Consider the following 14,222-nt stretch of genomic DNA (forward strand, 5'->3'; position numbering starts at 1 on the left):
TAGTTTTATTTTAATAAATTTTTTTTCATATCAAAGGACTTATGGGCCACCCTGTATTTTATCCCTGTTACCTACCACAATCGAGAGTTATCGTACATCAAAATACTCACGGAAAATTAGCTTGATAGTAATCAAGTCCAAAAATAGACCGTGGATCCAGAACTATTATAAAACACATTAATTTTTTGTAGTAACACTAAGTTGTACGTTTTTTTATTTAATAAAGTATTCTGAACAAAACTAATACCTACATTTGAAACCCTTAAACAATAAACAAATAGTAAATCTAGACACATATTTTGTGTATAATGATATGCCAAAGATTTCAATTCATTGTCATTGAACAGGAAATAACAAATAGACGTATATCTTACAATACTGAAAGCATAAACATAATTTTATTAATATTTTTCAATATTCATTCGATAACATATTATAAATAAATATTGTTGTTTAAACACTACATATGTGCTGCGAATGTATATTACTGTTACGAAGTTATTTAATTTTGAAGTATTCCGCATGGAATTGGTAAAAAAAACACGTGTGGCACTCAGGGACTGCCGCGGTAAAGCTATTGCATAGCATTTTTTATCAAACTTATGCAATTATAATTAGACAATAATAATTTGATATTAAAACAATAATAAAATAAGACCACGCTATATTTATAAACATTAACAAAAGCAAAACATTAACTGTCCCCTTCACACTCATAAGCTAGACCACGCGAGAGAGAGATGGGCAGAAGCTTCATATTGCGCACGCAGTGTGACGTCACGCTACACAAGCTCAACGTGTGAATGTGTTGAACGCGAACTACATGGTAGGCGAAATGAGGAGTGTTAGGTTTTATTTTCGTTACGGAATTTCTCGATTCAGTCACTGCGCTCAAAGCCCGCGATAAAAGCCATGAAATAGCTTAAAAGTATTCTAATGTGTTAATATAAATGAACTTAGTTAAAATAACTGATTAAACTACTATTTTTACATAATGTACGTCAATTATTCAAGTCACTGCTATTTATGTCAATCTGGTACAATAACTCATAACATTCAAATAGTAAAGGCACGTAGGCATTTGCTGAACTAGACAAAAGATAGACCGTGACAAATTTAAATCAAAACGTCAAATTTTTAAAATAAAAATGTTATGTTTGTGGGCATTCAGAGGATGGGGTACTAGTACATAATAGACAACATGCGTTGAGTTCCCCGTTTATTGACACACTGAATACCCACAAACATAACAAAAAATGCTTAAGTAGGTTGTTCGTGTTAGGTTGCATCTAATACAGATCCATTTTAAAATCGAAAACGATTAACAATACCACTATAGTAGAATTATTTTGTCCGTGCAGTTTGGGTCATAAAACATAGCCCGGCTAGGGCGGTGAGCATGTTGAGCGGGCGCAACGCCATTATCGATAAAAACAAATGAGTCATCGAAGGCAGGTATACGGCGGCGGGGTGGTATACGAAGGGTAGTGAGACATTGATAGGTTAAGAGTAATTTGTACTTACCTACAAATTATAGTACATTATGTCGATGAGTAATTTGTTTTTACGCATTCGTTCTCTGAATTTCTTTAGCGACACAATGGCTACTCCTTTGTTTTGTTTTGCCGTTTTGATGGCAGAATTTATTCAAAATAATATTTGCACGTGTTGTTATCAACAATGTGTTAAAATTTATCACTGAAATAAGAATAAATCCCGAAAAGTTACAAAGTGTTAATTTCCGCCGTTCTCGTTAACTTTCTGCGGCAATATGTGGTGTAAGTGTTCGATTAGTGATTCCTTCTTTCATTTTTATCACTAACCCACAAAATGACAAAACTAAACACACTATCGATAACGCTTATCGACAACAATAATGCGCATCACTATGCCCGTCCATAAGGCTCGTGAGTGGAAGAGAGAGCGAAATACTCGCTTCACCGCACCGATTTTTTATGACCCAAACTGCACGGACAAAATAATTCTACTATAGATCATACACAAAGTATTTTTACAATTATCAAAAATGTTTTTTTTTTTGTTTAGTTGAGTGGATGAGCTCAGTTGAGGTCACGGCCGACCTGGTGTCAAGTGATTACGTAAATTCCGCCACCCACCTTCATACACGAGTTCTAAGTCTCGGTTTTATACTAATACATGTAGTTCACGATTTAGTCGAAAAATGAGACAAATGTCGAACACATTTACCGCGTATAACTCCGGTTGTTACGTGTGTCTGACGTCACCGGACTGCTCTACAGATCACAATGTGTCCTCGACACAGATAACATTATTATTTGCGTAATTACTGGTGGTAGGACGTATCGTGAGTCCGCACGGGTAGGTACCACCACCCTGCCTGTATCTGCCGTGAAGTAGTAATGCGTTTCGGTTTGAAAGGTGGGGCAGGGACTGAAACCTTAGAAATCATATCTCAATGTGTCTGGCGGCATTTACTTTGTATATGTCTATGGGCTCCGGTGACTACTCAACAGCGGGTGGGCCGTGAGCTCGTCCATCCATATAAGGAATAAAAAAATCAACGTAATTGTTGTTATTTTTAAAAAAAAAATACTCTCTCGTGATTTTAATACTATTTTCTTTTAGGCGACTTACGACATTAAATCATTTTCAATACTGTTAAATGACCCCTTCTAGTTGAATTATTTGGGCTCTCTAAATACAGTGTATTTAGGCCGTTCCCGAAAACGACAAAACTTAAAACGCTGTTGAAATATTAAATACAACAAAAGACAATCAAAATTAACATGTCTTAATATATAATATTAATATATAATCTGTTAAAGAACACTATTTATCCTTACCATCTTAAATAAAGTATATATATTTGTATAATGTATTATAATATAAGTAAGTATATGTGTGTGTGTGTGTGTGTGTATTTGTATGTATATATATTGTTTTGTATCTTGTAATATGTATATATTATTATATGTAATGTTTACTGTATGCACTAGGTTTGTGTCCCTAAATCTTCTTTCCTTTTGCGGGCCTACTGGAAGAGATTTCAACATGAAATAAGTAGTGCCCTTGTACTCTGTATCCTTATTGTCGTGTCTTTTCTAAAAGCTGTGTGTACAAAATATATTAAATAAAAATAAAATAAATAAATATTAAAAAATTAAAACACGCAATGTAACAAAATATTCAAATGAGTCGAGTTTTACAGCGAGCACATTGCATTGCTGTTCCGGGAATTATGTTAATGAATAATATTTCGTCGCTGTCAAAGCAAAATCTGCTATGTGCAAAAACTATTTTGAAATGACGAGTAAAAACATTTTCGTATAAAATTTGATATGAAAGTGAATTTTTAAGAACTATGTCAAATGAAAGCTATAGATAAATATTAAAGCATAACAGTTTTTTTTTATACGGTAGATAGGGCTGTGAACTATACGCAAAGGTCAAAAAGTAAAAATCTCAAAAAGTGCACATAGTAGATGTTGGTTTGACGACGTTTTTTCCATTTAAGCTAGCGTGAAGTATACAAACTGTTACGGATTCGGGAGCATTCTCCTTACCCTGTGTACGTACATACAACACAGCCGCACATGCGGTTACTACTTAAACTATGAAATATTTCAAACATAACTAAATTTAATATTAAATATTTTTATAACATATATATATATATAGCTTTAATGTCAACTTTTATTAAAACTATGACTGGTATGATTGTCTAGGAAAGTAGGTATTTTACCTTCTTTAACCACCCTCAATGCTTGCAAAACCCTAGCCGTGTCCAGTTCTTTCTCAGAAGCTCGCTCGTTATCCAAACAGATTTCGGACATTCTAGAGTTGAATTGCTCTATGACTTTAACTCTATAATCTATGATCGAGGCAACGGGATTCGCCGTCAGCCATAGATACTCTAAGCAAGGTAATTTACATATATGCTGGACCTCTTCAACATCTGTTATAACATTACAGCCTAAATTTAAACTCTCTAAAGAATAGAGTCTGGAAAACCCTCGTAGCGATTCAACCTTATTCTGTGATAGTTCTATTTTTACTATGTTACCTATTTTAGCGTGCCACTTCTCACAGAGCGAGAACGAGTTCATGGACAAATCTAATATCCTTAGTTCGTGGAGGCTTGATATGTCACAGAGCTCTTTGAGTTTGTTTGACGAGAGACTCAGGTGCTGAAGTCTTGGGACCAATTTGATAGCCCAATCGACATTTTCAATGTTGTTGTTACCGAAGTTTATCATCGCGAGTTTCTTCCATTTCTGTTGACAAAGCAAAAACAATAGAAACTTTAACGTGGTTTTTTACACAACAACCAAATCGGAAATATCCTCAAACTATAGGTCTATATTAAATATTTAAATCACAAACCTAGTCGCGAGACTTACACGAGATTAGCATTTACAACAACCTGCTATCTATTGACATTTTTAAATGTGTGGCCGGTATGAATATTAATCTGCTTGCTGCTTGAAGGTTACATGATATTCGTATAATTGGCGATTTATCAGCAATGTGTACATTGTCGCATTAGATAAAATGTATTCCTATTCATGTGCTCTTGATAAATACACAATGAATAAGCCACATGAGTCATCAATACACTATGTCGTGTTGTAACATAGATTGCTCTGCAATCTAAAATACTAACAACAACTTTGTAAAGAGTTGGACTACTGTTTATTGAATAAATGGTATTTAGAATGCAGCCGTATTCTATAAAATCGGTAAATAACACAAATTCGGAACGGCACTTATTATATGTAATGGTAGGCAACAAATTGGCTCGCCCCTGGGATTGCTGATGTCCATGGGTGATGGTAACCACTCACCATCAGGTGGACCTTATGCTTGTCTGTCTACAAGGGCAATAAAAAAAAGATGTAATAGATAAATAAAAAATTACAAAACTTCAGTGGCAATGAAAACTTTAAAATTAAATAAGTCTGAAACTGTAAAATAAAAATAATGAACATGTAGAAATTATGTCTTCTTAAGAATAAATAAAATAAAGAAAAATATTTAAGTTATCATTTAAGTCGGTAACTAGAATTTTATAGTTTGTCCCTCTTGCAATTTCAATTTGTGGATAATTCAATAATTGCACAGCAAGTGCTACTGTAGATTCTGTTCTTATTAAAAAATTGTAAATGGTTAATGGATCGAACCCACAGATAGTGCAACAAGGCCCAGAGACAATATTAATACCTTCACCCACTCTGCGACAAAATCTCGATTATACTGTACAACGACTGCAATCCTTAAAACTAATAATAATAATTCTAGCATCAATGTTAACTCATGCGATTACCACTGCTATTTTAACGACTGAAGAATAATAATATGAAAACCCTCTTTAAAGAAACAAAAAAAAGATGGCAATGAAATGACTAGATGTTTTTATGTTCACTTTATAATTTAAAATAATATTTAATAAAAAGATTAATAACTATTTTAACGGGTTACTTCTTATTTTACACAATGTATGCAAACAAAATACAACTAAAAATCATAAAACAATATCAATCAATAAGCTCTATTGCTATTAATTTTCACTCACCACTGTATCAGCAATACTCGATGGTTCTTTATGCAGGATGTCAACTAATAGAAATTCATTCAGAGAGATTACTGTGGCCGTTAATACTGACAGGTTGACTAGGGTGTCCCGTAGACTACCTGAGGAATAAAGTGTAGCATTGAGAACATTTAATCTACTGTCATGGAGTCTCAAGGCGGTTCTGCTCTGTCCTGTGCCTTCAGGTCTGGTACAAGAACCTCAAAATTTACATTAATTTTATGTGGTAGTTTCTCTTTTGTTTAGATAACTAAATATGTTACTAATGATAGTTTTTTTTTCTTGTAGATGTAATAAAACGGTTTTTAATAAATTTTTTATTTACAACTATACAAGAAAAAGGTAATAAAAAAATTATAGTTTCTAAATGTTATTATCTATTAACTTTCCCTCTTTATACCTACATACTAATCAATTATTAGAGCCAAATGTTTTCTCTACTCATTGAAATGCCTTCTTCTCTGGTGAACTTTGAAGGATTCGTATAGACCAATGGTTGGCAACCTTGTCAAGCAAAAGAGCCAAATATTTAACATATATTTTTATAGCATCATGTTAAAAAATGTTTACTCTAACGTCACTGTCTCTTACAAGCCAAGATAAAAACTAATGGTTCATGGTTGGACTAAATATTTTGCGAAAGGGCTGCAGCTGAAGAGTAAAAGAAATCAATGCAGCTCACAAATCATGTGATGCTGACCACCAATATAGACTTGTGCAAGTCCACAATATGCTGTCACACCAGTAATTACACAAAATTATGAATTATTAATACTACTTGTTGAAAATTCAGTTCATTGAAAATTGATACTCGTCTATCTAGGATAGTGACCCATATTTTCCTAATTAATGTGTACAATATACATCAAAGTTTAAACAGAGATCTATTTCAATTGTATTTATCATTTAAGTACTCACCAACACTCTGTATGCATCTCATGGGAACTCCTAGTATCCTTAAGTTAACCAAGGACTTGAAGGGAATGAAATCAAATTGCAACTCATTTAGTATTATGTTGCTTGTGCCATATTTTTCATAGCTTCCTTCAACGTCCAATGAGCGAAGTTGTGAACAGAAGTCTAAGACATGGCTGAAATCGTATGTTTGATCTTGTTTCTCTGTTGGAGGACACGCCATTTTTAGTCTTTCACTAATCGCATGCAACTGGAAGTTTTGCAAAACGTTTTACTTTCAACTTAAGTATGGGAGTAATTAGACAATGAACTTTAAATGTATGTATGCTCCGTACATTACTGTCAGTTTGACAACTTTGAGAAGTATTTTTTTTAAGTAGAGTGCCATAATATATTTGACTGTGCAAATATTCCATTAGATAATCAATTATTAATATAATCAAATAAGCTACTGTCTCCTCACATTTGATTTTCCAAGCAATGGGTTATAAATTTTTGGAATGCTTAGTTTGGCGAATATATATACATATAGATGATTAACGTACCTCGAGAGGCGTGAACTTATAAGATTTTGCATTCTCCAACAAATTATCACCTTCCAAATACAAAGTCTTCGCTAAGTCGGTTAATAAAAAGAAAATATCGTATTTATGAAAATCTAAAAAGTGCGCGAATTCATACGGCATGGATAATTTTAAATAGTTTAGCACTTCCTTCAGATACACATTCAATGCTTCGCGTCTTTGTTCCACAAACTTAGGAGTCTTATTTCGTATAACTTTTTTAGGCGGAAGTAATTCCTTTCCAACACCATGGTCTGATACGAGTTTATCGTGAAGCTCCACAAAATCGTTGTATCGATGCATTACATGCCAATTAACGGAACCCACTTTGACTGTAATTTTGTAATACGTAACATTGTCTTTTATTGTAGCCTCGTCAACGCCTACTGAACTATTTTCGTGATATTTTAAAAATGAAGACATTTTAGCTGGATCATTTATTATATTACAGGTTATTAATACTTAATCACAGTCTGTATCACTAGTATTTTCATTGTATTTTTTAGGTGGTAAATGCGATTGCACTTCGCTACCGCGTAGCCATCATTTCTTTTTTTGGTACAATTTTTCCTTATTAGGAAAGGCAAAGGGATCAAAGCCCATACAGCCTTGTCTGTTCTATATAATTTCTGAAATAAAATTTCAAAAAAGCTGAAGCCAGGTCTTATATGATTTATATTAAATCCGGAAATAAAAGTTTCATTAAGGCCGAAGCCAAGTCTTAATAAATATATTTTCCAATCCTTGTAAAATGGCAAATTCGAGTTTTCCATCATCGATTACACACTTATTATATTTTTTTATGGAATTTTATGACCTGGTAACTAAGACTTTTAAGTCATGTCTTATTTTAATTTATATTCTTATTTTTATGAAAAAGGATAATATGGAGTGAAATGAAATGAAAATGATTAATTTGAGACATTAATCGACTGGAATGAAATTAAATGAAATGAGATGGTATGATATGATATTTAAAATAAATCCAATTAAGTTTAAACAAGTTGTGTTGTGAAGTTCTAAAGTAAGCAAATGTTCAATGAAATATCGTGAGTAAACATTTATGTTTGGTAAGCACAGTAATAAAAGATCGGGATTTTTAGATTTTAAAAACAACCACCAACGGAAACTCCAAATGCTACAGTACAAAAATACTGGAAACTGATTCTGGAATTGAAGAAAAATTAAGAACCTACAAGCACTTTTTGGAAAATTAATGTGCATTTGGTGTCCTTGCCAAAACAACTAGGAAACATATATCTCCTTCAGCAGTTTCTATGCTGCCTTTCGAGTATCTTCTCGATATTGGGATACACATTGTCGTCACACTTATCAATTTTTCTTAATTATCATTTTTCTTTTTCTTTTTTTCGGACAGTGTGCCGATCCTCATGCATGCACTTTCGGAGTCTAAATGGGCGTGGGGTATGAGGATCTTGATGGTCCGCAGATTTTGGGACAGCCCGCGGGCGCAATGATGTTTTCAAAGCCCATTCATCAAATTCATTCATCAAAATTAAATGCACTTTCACACGAGACGTCTGATCTCCGCCCACGGTTGGAACTCAGGTAGAGTAGAATGTTCTCGCAGTCAACATTAAAACCATACTCACAGAACCACACCGAGAACGTGCGACCGATGGGTCGTGCTGATTCGGGATAAACCGCTGAATCAGAACCAAGCTGCTGGGCCAGTACGCGATCTACTACGGACTGAGTTGTCTCGGTTGTTGAGCTTAAATCCATTGCTAAATTATTATTTTACTTCTATTACTCTGCTATTCGGTTATTTTATAAACTCGTCGGCTTAACCCTTATGTTAATAACCGGGTACCCACCGCGGTGTATTTGTATGAATAGCTCAAAGAAAATTCAATATATCATTTTAAGCTCTCGAATCGTCGTTTTTTAACTCAAAAGAAAGTTAGTTGGTTTTTAAATAAGCTTAAACTTCAGCCATCTCCCGATTAGCAACCGGGTACCCGGGTACCCACAGTAGAAAATAAATTGAAAATGGTTTTTATTATAGATGCAACTAAATTTTATTAAAAAATAAAGAAATATTACATTTTTTTATAATTAATGACATTAAATCTAACATTTAACACACTGTATAAGATTGATTGAGTGCTCGTCACATACTGGCCGCTGACAATTTGCACAGCTCTTACGAGTCTTTCTCCGTCTTCTTATTGGTAAGGCATTGCACACATGACAAGATCCTGTCACTTTTTTCTTTCAGTTTTATCTTTTGGAACCCTGGACCAGGAGTTATCTCGGTTGTTTCTGTTAGTGGATGACCTAAAATACTTTCAACAGCAGTCTTTGTGGAGAAGTGACGCATTACTTGCAGATTTGCCGTGCGGTGTTCAATCATCGGTAATGACAGTTCTTCACTTAGCTTCCGCATAAATTGACGACGTTCTGTCGTTTTTTTGGTAATCATTTTATTATTTTCGTAATAAATTATATAATATATGATGCAAGTGAAGAAATGTCTAGCATGTTGAAGAACAATGCCATTGGCCAACTCGAAGATCGTCGTTGACTTGTGTACTTTCGGACCATTTGGTCCATTGTGTAAGGTTTGTTGTAAAATAATTAAATTTGTTAATGTTAAGGCAATTTTCGGATTGCCAAATAGCAACACTGTTGGTGGGAGCAATTACAGTAGTGGGGACGTGACATAATAAAAAAGGCGCTAGTCTGAAAAAACGAGACAGAAAGCAGTGTATTCTGTAGTGAGCAGATATCTAAAGACTGTACGAGTGGAGTTACAAATAAAGCAATACAGAATTAAGTGAACTACTGCAATCTGTGTATTACTTCCTGACTGTTGGAAGCGGAGTTCTACAATTGTGTCAACGCCAGCTTTATATTTATTATAAAAATTTATAATTTCTGTTTTTTTTTTGGGTCATCACCAACTGATGCATCTGAATACTTTGCAGATAACAGAATGACAGCTTTATTTTTTTAGGAACATAAGAACACAGAGTAACCTTTTCGTGAAATCTAAAAACTGTCGAATACTGCTCCCGTGTCTTATTTGCTCTCATAATGCTAGGAATGTAAGGTTTTTTTTACCGTGCCAACAACGGTAAGGTTCCACGATAACAATTGTTTAGCAATGGGAAGAGTAGTAAAGAAGTTATCCGTGCAGATGTTTCTACCACTACCTCGGTACAGAACTGCCAATTCTTTCACTACTCTTTCACCCTGATTTTTTTCCCGAGTGCCATCTGTTTTACCAGTGTACATAATCCCCTGCAAAGGACATGCGTTTTCTGTATCACAAATCCACCAGATCTTTATACCATACTTAGTTGGTTTCGATGATATATATTGAGTGAATCCAGGACGGCTACGGTACGGATAGAGCTGTTGCTATCAATTGTCAAGTTTGCGGTTGGTTTGTACATCTGAGCTAAATTTGAATTTAACACAATAAACAAAATTTTTAATATTTAGAACTGTGAGTACTCGGGTACCCACGGTTGCTAAAAGACGTGGGTAATAAAGTTGGTTACTGACATAAGGTTTAAGTCGGTGCTAAAAATTTGTGATCGGTGGGCATTTCTAATCGCAACCAATGTTAAAGTAAAATGAGATATATTATGAGCTATGCTAAGTTATGCTAACAATTTTTAAATCAATTACTTGAAGTGATTTTTTACATCAATAAAAATTGAGCTGACTATCCACCTAGTGTTAAATAATTAGAGGAACCAATAGACATCACTAAGTGAAAGCCATCGCCCAACTTGAGTTATAGTAAGATATATGTTTTAATAGTGAAGTATGACTGTTATGCCATCCTCATCACTTCGCGACAAAAATAAAAAGACTGATGGTACCTACCCGCGTGATCTTACAAGATGCTGTACCACCAATAGTAAAATTGTGCAAATTATATAAAGTTCGCATTACTTTCTCGCTGTTTTTTGAAGAGAATGCACCTTTTTTTGTGAAAATATTTTGAAATGAATGATTCAAAGGATTGCCTATTACTAGCAACAACTTTATCCCATTTTCCTTGCAGAGTTCGAATACCTCCTGTACCTACCATGGTATAAATGTTCGTCTTTTAAGACTATTCACGAATTAAGCCATTCTTTGATGGCTGTATATAAGTTGTTATGTGCAATCAAACGACGAAGAAAACTCTTTCTGTTATATCGCTGGAGCATTTGTTCACAGGCGATAAAACGATGTTCAGCATCTCGTGACTTCATCTCTTAAGGATCCCAGTTCGCTAGTTTACGAAACATTCTCAATCCATGCAATCGCTTGGGAATGGCTTGGCGAATGTCTCTTAATTCAGAGCAAGTTGGGCATACGTTTGGCACGGATCTTCATCTAGAAATGCCTCCACTCAGCGTCATCGAAGGTTTTTGGCTTTACTTTATCCGGGCCTATGTGAACATCAAAATTATCGTCTTTAAAGCGACGGAACCAATCATAGCACGACGTGATACGAGTTGACTGGGATTCTTATTGTTTAGATTACGACAACTTCAGATAGCGAATAAACTGCTACAACTCGCGGGCAGAATACTAACTGTTGGAGTTTGAATATAAATGTAATGGCAGGCAACACTTGACACATGATTACAGATTTCGAATATTAGAATTATTTTAAATGTTTAAAAAAACAGATGATTGTATTCTTGTAAGAAAGTAACAGGACTTCTCATCTAGACACGGCAAGAGAAACATGTAATAGTTTTATTAAAAAATATAAAGATAATAATTTTATAATCAAATTCAAATTCAAAATTCAAATTCAAAATCATTTATTTCAACTTGGATGTCATCAAAAACACACTTGTTGAATGTCAAAATGTAAAAGAAAATGTTAACTCTACCACTAATGGTGTAAAAGTGTTCAAGCTATCTGCAATATAATTATAATGAAGCAGTGTGTTTTTAAATAGCCCCTCATCAACCTACAGAACCCAATCCCTCAAATTTAAGCGTCCAACACTAACCTTAGTCTACTTTTAGTCTCGACAATTTTATACTACAAATACAAATTACTTTGTTTTTTTATTTTTTTATTGCTCTTGTAAGCAGACGAACATAACTGATTGTGAGTAGTTACCGTCGCCCATGGACTTCAGCAACGCCAAAATTGTTGATTTTTTTTACTGTCTCTGTATCCCAGGCAGTGAGTTTGTTAGATCTGAAACCCTGTCATTGTCAAGACAATAGGTTTGTCACCTTTTAGCCTATATAATCATAGATATATATATAGGTTTCCTACTTCAGTGTATATAATCCACTTATGTCTTTTTGTAATCTGGAAATTTTTATTTTAGGATATAATATAAATCGTATAAGACCTGGCTTCGGTTTTTTTGAAAAATTATTTTAGGAATTATATAGAACAGACAAGGCTGTATGGGCTTCGATCCCTTTGCCTTTCCTTATAAGGAAAAATTGTACCAAAAAAAAACTATGGTCGTAAAAGTCTAGAAACCAAGACAACATAAAAATTAAAAAAAATCTGAATGAAAATAAATACATAAATAAGTTTAGTAAATTACCTATCCGATGCAATTTCTATTTGATTTATATAAAATTTAACAATTCCCTTTTACTTCTATTTTCATGTTTTCAAATACATAATGTTCGTTCACTTCTGAATTTACGAAAGCAGTACACGTAAAAATGCTCAGCAGATTCTCCGACGTGCTGCAAACTGCTGCCGATGTCGTGAGTTTAAATACTATTAAATTATCTTGACAAATATCAGTACGAACATAAGTTTATATGTATCCTATGTAACGAGCATGAGTTATTTCTGTAGATACCATTTTATTAAAATTTATGATGATAAGGTCTTTAATGTTTTAATTCGACCAAAACAAACAAGCAACTGAGCTTTTGGGAGATTGGGAAACCTCAAATCGGTCGGACGTGCTTTTTGTTAATTTTCCATTTTATTTTGATTTTCATGTTAATTTTCTTTTTTCTTTTGTTTCTTTTTTAATATTTAGATCAGATAAGTTGTAGTTTGTATATATTTTAGTAGTTAGTTAGTATTAAAGTTTAAATTTTATTTATTCTGTGTAAATTTCATACTATTGGTAAGCTTTATTTTCTTCTCTTTTCCTTCATGACATGATGGACCCCCCGGGTGATCCTGGGGGGACAGCCCCCGATATAGGTCATGTAGTGACAATTTCAAATAATGACGATGGTAGTACCATGGATACAGATGGTTCAGTTTCCCAGATATCTAGTGGCCGTAAAAGAGTGTCAGCTCTGCCCAGAATCTGCAGGCACTGTAATAAAAGACGACGAAAACACCGTGGTGATAAGAAAGATATTAAGGAAAGTGATTGCCAATGTGTAGAAATTAGTAAACAAATACTTTCCAAAGTCGATTCCGGCAATAATTCTTCTATAGTAGTAGAGACCACACAAAACAATAACACAGACTCTCCACCACAACCACAGCCCCCTGTTGCAAGGCTGTTATAAAACTCATCCGATGCTGCTCCTTATGTTGTTCACATTCAAAAACAATTTTCATCTCCCGACGATAATATTACTTTACATCCAGTTACATTTGGACGCTTTCTCAAAAGAAATTCTATTAAAAATATTGTGAATGGAAGTTTAAAAAGGATAGGCCGGAATAGATTATCCATTTCTTTTTCTAAGCATCAAGATGCAAATGACTTTGTTGAAAACAAAAATTTAGAATGTGAAAAATATAAGGCTTTTATTCCATCATTTTCTGTGAGCAGAATAGGAATAGTAAGAGGAGTTCCAGCTGAGTGGTCCGAAGAGGAAATAAAAGATAATGTTTCTGTTCCTATTGGCTGCGGTCCAATCATAAAAATTAGGAGAATAAAACGGAAGATGATGATTGATGGACAAAACCATCTTAAATGTACTGAGTCTGTAGTATTTACTTTTGATGGTCAAATTTTGCCTAAACGTGTTTATATGTGCTACACTGCTCTTACTGTAGACTTGTATATATATCCTACTATTCAATGCTACAATTGTTGTCGGTTTGGGCATGTCAAATCTCAATGCAGATCTAAACCAAGATGTTTTAGATGTGGTCAAGGACATAGTGGTGATAACTGCTCCATTCAAGAAGATTTTATATCTTGTTGTCTATGTAAGGGGTCCCATATTGCAACCGATAAAAA

The 14,222-nt window shown here is 34.0% G+C and overlaps 2 protein-coding genes across 2 annotated transcripts in view; one reads left to right on the forward strand and one right to left on the reverse strand.

Moving 5' to 3' along the window:
* Nucleotides 1-368: 368 nt before the first annotated feature.
* Nucleotides 369-7,596, reverse strand: LOC114248292 (nischarin). Its single transcript, XM_028181494.2, has 4 exons — nt 7,033-7,596; nt 6,491-6,737; nt 5,555-5,673; nt 369-4,256 (listed from the first exon to the last, which is right to left on the reverse strand). Exons 1-4 carry the CDS (start codon nt 7,471-7,473, stop codon nt 3,669-3,671), a joined length of 1,395 nt encoding a protein of 464 aa, XP_028037295.2. The 5' UTR covers nt 7,474-7,596; the 3' UTR covers nt 369-3,668.
* A 4,905-nt stretch (nt 7,597-12,501) lies between these two features.
* The window catches only part of LOC114248293 (FHF complex subunit HOOK interacting protein 2A), a 30,831-nt gene continuing 29,110 nt past the window's right edge, over nt 12,502-14,222 (forward strand). The window contains exon 1 of the mRNA XM_028181496.2: nt 12,502-12,768. Within this exon, the coding sequence (XP_028037297.2) occupies nt 12,724-12,768 (45 nt within the window). The 5' untranslated portion in view covers nt 12,502-12,723. The remainder of the gene's footprint in view (nt 12,769-14,222) is intronic.

The sequence above is a fragment of the Bombyx mandarina genome, chromosome 07 (genome assembly GCF_030267445.1).
Source record: "Bombyx mandarina strain Sakado chromosome 07, ASM3026744v2".
NCBI lineage: Eukaryota > Metazoa > Arthropoda > Insecta > Lepidoptera > Bombycidae > Bombyx > Bombyx mandarina.